This window comes from Penaeus vannamei, chromosome 39 (assembly GCF_042767895.1).
Source record: "Penaeus vannamei isolate JL-2024 chromosome 39, ASM4276789v1, whole genome shotgun sequence".
NCBI lineage: Eukaryota > Metazoa > Arthropoda > Malacostraca > Decapoda > Penaeidae > Penaeus > Penaeus vannamei.
Window position 1 is genome coordinate 15117307 of NC_091587.1, and position 5000 is coordinate 15122306.

The 5000-nt window shown below is 51.6% G+C and overlaps 4 protein-coding genes across 5 annotated transcripts in view; 3 read left to right on the forward strand and 1 right to left on the reverse strand.

The window, feature by feature from the left end:
• LOC113813362 (protein O-linked-mannose beta-1,2-N-acetylglucosaminyltransferase 1-like) overlaps nucleotides 1-917 on the forward strand; it is a 2658-nt gene extending 1741 nt beyond the window's left edge. Inside the window, exon 1 of the mRNA XM_070116587.1 lies at nucleotides 1-917. This exon is cut by the window's left edge and continues 1741 nt beyond it. Coding sequence (XP_069972688.1) covers nucleotides 1-370 — 370 coding nt within the window. The 3' untranslated portion in view covers nucleotides 371-917.
• LOC113821083 (organic cation transporter protein) overlaps nucleotides 1-5000 on the forward strand; it is a 302263-nt gene that overhangs the window by 153679 nt on the left and 143584 nt on the right. The gene's annotated exons all lie outside the window — the stretch shown is intronic.
• The window catches only part of LOC113825143 (protein mono-ADP-ribosyltransferase PARP12), a 44501-nt gene that overhangs the window by 24674 nt on the left and 14827 nt on the right, over nucleotides 1-5000 (reverse strand). The gene's annotated exons all lie outside the window — the stretch shown is intronic.
• Nucleotides 3223-5000, forward strand: part of LOC113813361 (protein O-linked-mannose beta-1,2-N-acetylglucosaminyltransferase 1) — a 3563-nt gene continuing 1785 nt past the window's right edge. Inside the window, exons 1-3 of the mRNA XM_070116761.1 lie at nucleotides 3223-3944; nucleotides 4051-4261; nucleotides 4512-5000. The exon at nucleotides 4512-5000 is cut by the window's right edge and continues 1785 nt beyond it. Of these exons, the coding sequence (XP_069972862.1) occupies nucleotides 3745-3944; nucleotides 4051-4261; nucleotides 4512-5000 (900 nt within the window). The 5' untranslated portion in view covers nucleotides 3223-3744. The remainder of the gene's footprint in view (nucleotides 3945-4050; nucleotides 4262-4511) is intronic.

Sequence of the window (5000 nt, forward strand, 5' to 3'; positions counted from 1 at the left end):
TGGTTCCTGTGCAGGACTTCCTTATACATCTGAACAGAGCCATCATGACGGTGTTTTTTGGGCAGCGTATCATCCTGCTTCGCAAACTCAAGGCTACCTTGATAACACACATGGACTTAATTACTTTACGCCAACAAGACAAGACTCCCATTCCCAAAAGCACCAGATCACAGTGTTCTTCATTGGTGTTCCTTTCTCTAAATATTCCTTTCTTAAACCAGAGGAAGCTTTTTTGTTCAACGGAACGGCGATGAACCATTCAAAAATACAGTATTTCAGAGCCAAGCAGTTACAACCACCAGAAATACTTATGATCAATTCAACATATTTTACTTTTGAAAGATTAATATCATCGTTCTTTATACGGTAGTCGAAAAAAGGTAAATCTGTTGCTTTCTTGCCTTCTGCTAAAACATACTTACAATTAATAAGTAACGATTTCAATAAAAATACCACAGAATGCAGCAAATCTTATGATTTTTTTTTTTTGGGGGGGGGAATGAGAATAAGTGAACGATAGAGGGAATGAGAGAGAGCGAGCGAGAGAGGGAATGAGAGAGAGCAAACGAGAGAGGGAATGATAGAGAGCGAACGAGAGAGGGAATGATAGAGAGCGAACGAGAGAGGGAATGAGAGAGAGCGAGCGAGAGGGAATGAGAGCGAGCGAGCTGGAGGGGGAATGAGAGAGAGAGCGAACGAGAGAGGGAATGAGAGTGAGCAAGAGAGGGAATGAGAGAGAACGAGCGAGAGGGAATGAGAGAGAGAGAGCGAGAGAGAGCGAACGAGAGAGAGCGAGCGAGAGAGGGAATGAGAGAGAGCGAGCGAGAGGGAATGAGAGAGAGCGAGCGAGAGAGGGAATGAGAGAGAGTGAACGAGAGAGGGAATGAGAGAGAGCGAACGAGAGAGGGAATGAGAGAGAGCGAGCGAGAGAGGGAATGAGAGAGAGCAAGCGAGAGGGAATGAGAGAGCGAGCGAGCGAGAGAGGGAATGAGAGAGTGAGCGAGATTGGGAATGAGAAAGAGAGAGAGCGAGAGAGGGAATGAAAGAGAGCGAGCGAGAGAGGGAATGAGAGAGAGCGAGCGAGAAGGGGAATGAAAGAGAGTGAGCGAGAGAAGGAATGAGAGAGAGAGCGAGTGAGAGAGGGATTGAGAGAGAGCGAGCGAGAGAGGGAATGAGAGAGAGCGAGCGAGAGAGGGAATGAGAGAGAGAGAGCGAGAGAGGGAATGAGAGAGAGCGAGCGAGAGAGGGAATGAGAGAGAGCGAGCGAGAAAGGGAATGATAGAGAGCGAACGAGAGAGGGAATGAGAGAGAGCGAGCGAGAGAGGGAATGAGAGAGGGAATGAGAGAGAGCGAGCGAGAGAGGGAATGAGAGAGAGTGAGCGAGATTGGGAATGAGAGAGAGAGAGAGCGAGAGAGGGAATGAGAGAGAGTGAGCGAGACTGGGAATGAGAGAGAGCGAACGAGAGAGGGAATGAGAGAGAGCGAGCGAGAGAGGGAAAGAGAGCGAGCGAGCGAGAGAGCGAGCGAGAGAGGGAATGAGAGAGAGCGAACGAGAGAGGGAATGAGAGAGAGCAAGCGAGAGAGGGAATGAGAGAGAGAGAGAGAGCGAGAGAGGGAATGAGAGAGAGTGAGCGAGATTGGGAATGAGAGAGAGCGAACGAGAAAGGGAATGAGAGAGAGCAAGCGAGAGAGGGAATGAGAGAGAGCGAACGAGAGAGGGAATGAGAGAGAGCGAGCGAGAGAGGGAATGAGAGAGAGCTAGCGAGAGAGGGAATGAGAGAGAGCGAACGAGAGAGGGAATGAGAGAGAGCGAGCGAGAGAGGGAATGAGAGAGAGCGAGCAAGAGAGGGAATGAGAGAGAGCGAGCGAGAGAGGGAATGAGAGAGAGCTAGCGAGAGAGGGAATGAAAGAGAGCGAGCGAGAGAGGGAATGAGAGAGAGCGAGCGAGAAGGGGAATGAAAGAGTGAGCGAGAGAAGGAATGAGAGAGAGCGAGCGAGAGAGGGAATGAAAGAGAGCGAGCGAGAAGGGGAATGAAAGAGAGTGAGCGAGAGAAGGAATGAGAGAGAGAGCGAGCGAGAGAGGGAATGAGAGAGCGAGCGAGAGAGGGAATGAGAGAGGGCGAGCGAGAGAGCGAACGAGAGAGGGAATGAAAGAGAGCGAGCGAGAGAGGGAATGAGAGAGAGCTAGCGAGAGAGGGAATGAGAGAGAGCTAGCGAGAGAGGGAATGAAAGAGAGCGAGCGAGAGAGGGAATGAGAAAGAGCGAGCGAGAAGGGGAATGAAAGAGAATGAGCGAGAGAAGGAATGAGAGAGAGCTAGCGAGAGAGGGAATGAGAGAGAGCTAGCGAGAGAGGGAATGAAAGAGAGCTAGCGAGAGAGGGAATGAGAGAGAGCTAGCGAGAGAGGGAATGAGAGAGAGAGCTAGCGAGAGAGGGAATGAAAGAGAGCGAGCGAGAGAGGGAATGAGAGAGAGCGAGCGAGAAGGGGAATGAAAGAGAGTGAGCGAGAGAAGGAATGAGAGAGAGAGCGAGCGAGAGAGGGAATGGGAGAGAGCGAGCGAGAGAGGGAATGAGAGAGAGCGAGCGAGAGAGGGAATGAGAGAGAGCGAGCGAGAGAGGGAATGAAAGAGAGTGAGCGAGAGAAGGAATGAGAGAGAGAGCGAGCGAGAGAGGGAATGAGAGAGAGCGAACGAGAAAGGGAATGAGAGAGCAAGCGAGAGAGGGAATGAGAGAGAGCGAGCGAGAGAGGGAATGAGAGAGAGCGAGAGAGCGAGCGAACGAGAGAGGGAATGAGAGAGAGCGAACGAGAGAGGGAATGAGAGAGTGAGCGAGAGAGGGAATGAGAGAGAGCAAGCGAGAGAGGGAATGAGAGAGAGCGAACGAGAGAAGGAATGAGAGAGAGGGAATGAGAGAGAGCGAACGAGAGAGGGAATGAGAGAGAGCGAACGAGAGAGGGAATGAGAGAGAGCGAGCGAGAGAGGGAATGAGAGAGAGCGAGCGAGAGAGGGAATGAGAGAGAGCGAACGAGAGAGGGAATGAGAGAGAGCGAACGAGAGAGGGAATGAGAGAGAGCGAACGAGAGAGGGAATGAGAGAGAGCGAACGAGAGAAGGAATGAGAGAGTGAGCGAGAGAGGGAATGAGAGAGAGCGAACGAGAGAGCGAACGAGAGAGGGAATGAGAGAGAGCGAACGAGAGAGGGAATGAGAGAGAGCGAACGAGAGAGGGAATGAGAGAGAGCGAACGAGAGAAGGAATGAGAGAGAGTGAGCGAGAGAGGGAATGAGAGAGAACGAGCGAGAGAGGGAATGAGAGAGAGCGAGCGAGAGAAGGAATGAGAGAGAGCGAGCGAGAGAGGGAATGAGAGCGAACGAGAGAGGGAATGATAGAGAGCGAACGAGAGAGGGAATGAGAGAGCGAGCGAGAGAGGGAATGAAAGAGAGCGAGCGAGAGAGGGAATGAGAGAGAGAGGGGGGGGGGGAAGAAAGAGTGGGAGAGAGAGAGAGAGAATGGGAAAGGGAATGAGAGAGAGCGAGAAAGAGATTGGCGAGTGATAGTGAATTTAAGAGCAAGACCGCGAATGTAATGATACATGGCGAAGCAAAGAAGCAATCCTATGGACGTTTACGAACCAGGAAAGTATCCTACAGCTATTAAGGTACAAGGAAAAAAAGGATTTTATTCCCTGGGACGTGGCAACGGCGGCCACAGCCCCCATCCAGTTTCTGGGGAGAAAACAAGGCAGAATAATGCGCTCTAAAATATCTACATGTGAAGTGAAAGTGATCGAACGCATGGGTGATATCCTTGCAGAACATACTACCAGCACTCTTCAACTTTTTTCAGAAATTAAAAGTGGAACTGTAAAATTACTGAAAATATTAATACTACTGCAAGTTGTGCAAACAATAATTCCTTCATATGTAAACGGACAAGATCAGACGAAAAGGTACAGTGTCTTCTAAGTATTTAGTATCACATACCAAACACGTCCTTACAATTACTTAACGTATCTGCTGCAGATACACTGTATTTATATTTTGTTTTCATGATAGCACAAGTACATTGGTATGGTCAAGCTCCAGCGGCTGGGGATTGGAGGTTGACGACTGCAACAACACTCAACAACAGGCCTGCTACAACCCCATTGTCAGATACAAGCTGCTCCTGCCCCCCGAGGACGCTCATCCACACGCCCCTAGGGAGGGGGAGGGACTCACTCTAACTGTCCTCAACCAAAGGAATGCTGCTGTCGTCTTTCACAAGGTAAGCCCACTTTGCTTTTCTCTCGCAAACCAATCACTGCTATACTCGTCAACTGCGTCTGCTTAGCTCTCCAAGCCAGCCTTTCCCAATGCACAAACTCAATGACATAACGGAAACGGACACTCAATAACTTGTGCTGCTCCATAATGCAAATCCATCTTCGCAGTCAGGGACAATAGTCGTTACTAAGGAGCAAGGCGTTCGCGCAAGAAGCAAATCGAGCATACGCTAACAAAGCGAATTTCCACAGGTGTTCCCGCTCGGTCACTACTGGGCGCACTATGCTGACCTGCAGTGGCACTTGGATCGCGTGGCACCCGGACGCATCCTCGTCCTCACGGTAGCCGTGTCTGGCGCCATGGGACTCCGCCAAGCAGCCCTCCAACTCGCTCGCCTCGGCTCCCTCTTCGCCTTGCACCTCACGCCCATGGCACACTGGACATGGGTCTTCGTCAAGGGCGGCCGCACCATTTCAGAGACGGTCATCCTTCAAGGACTAGCTCAACACCAGGCTCACCTTATTCTGCCTCTCTCCGATCTACCCACGCCCACTACTCCCTCCAATCAAACGCTGCAACAACAACGCTGGCACTACTGCCACCTGCACGCTGCCATGGGCGGACTTTGCGACGAGCACACTCCGGACCCGCTGCCGCCGCCCCCGCCGCCTACCCTCCCGCGCCAATCCGCCCTCGCCCATGTGCCCGTCGTGGTCACAGCCGGGGCCCGGCACCAGTAC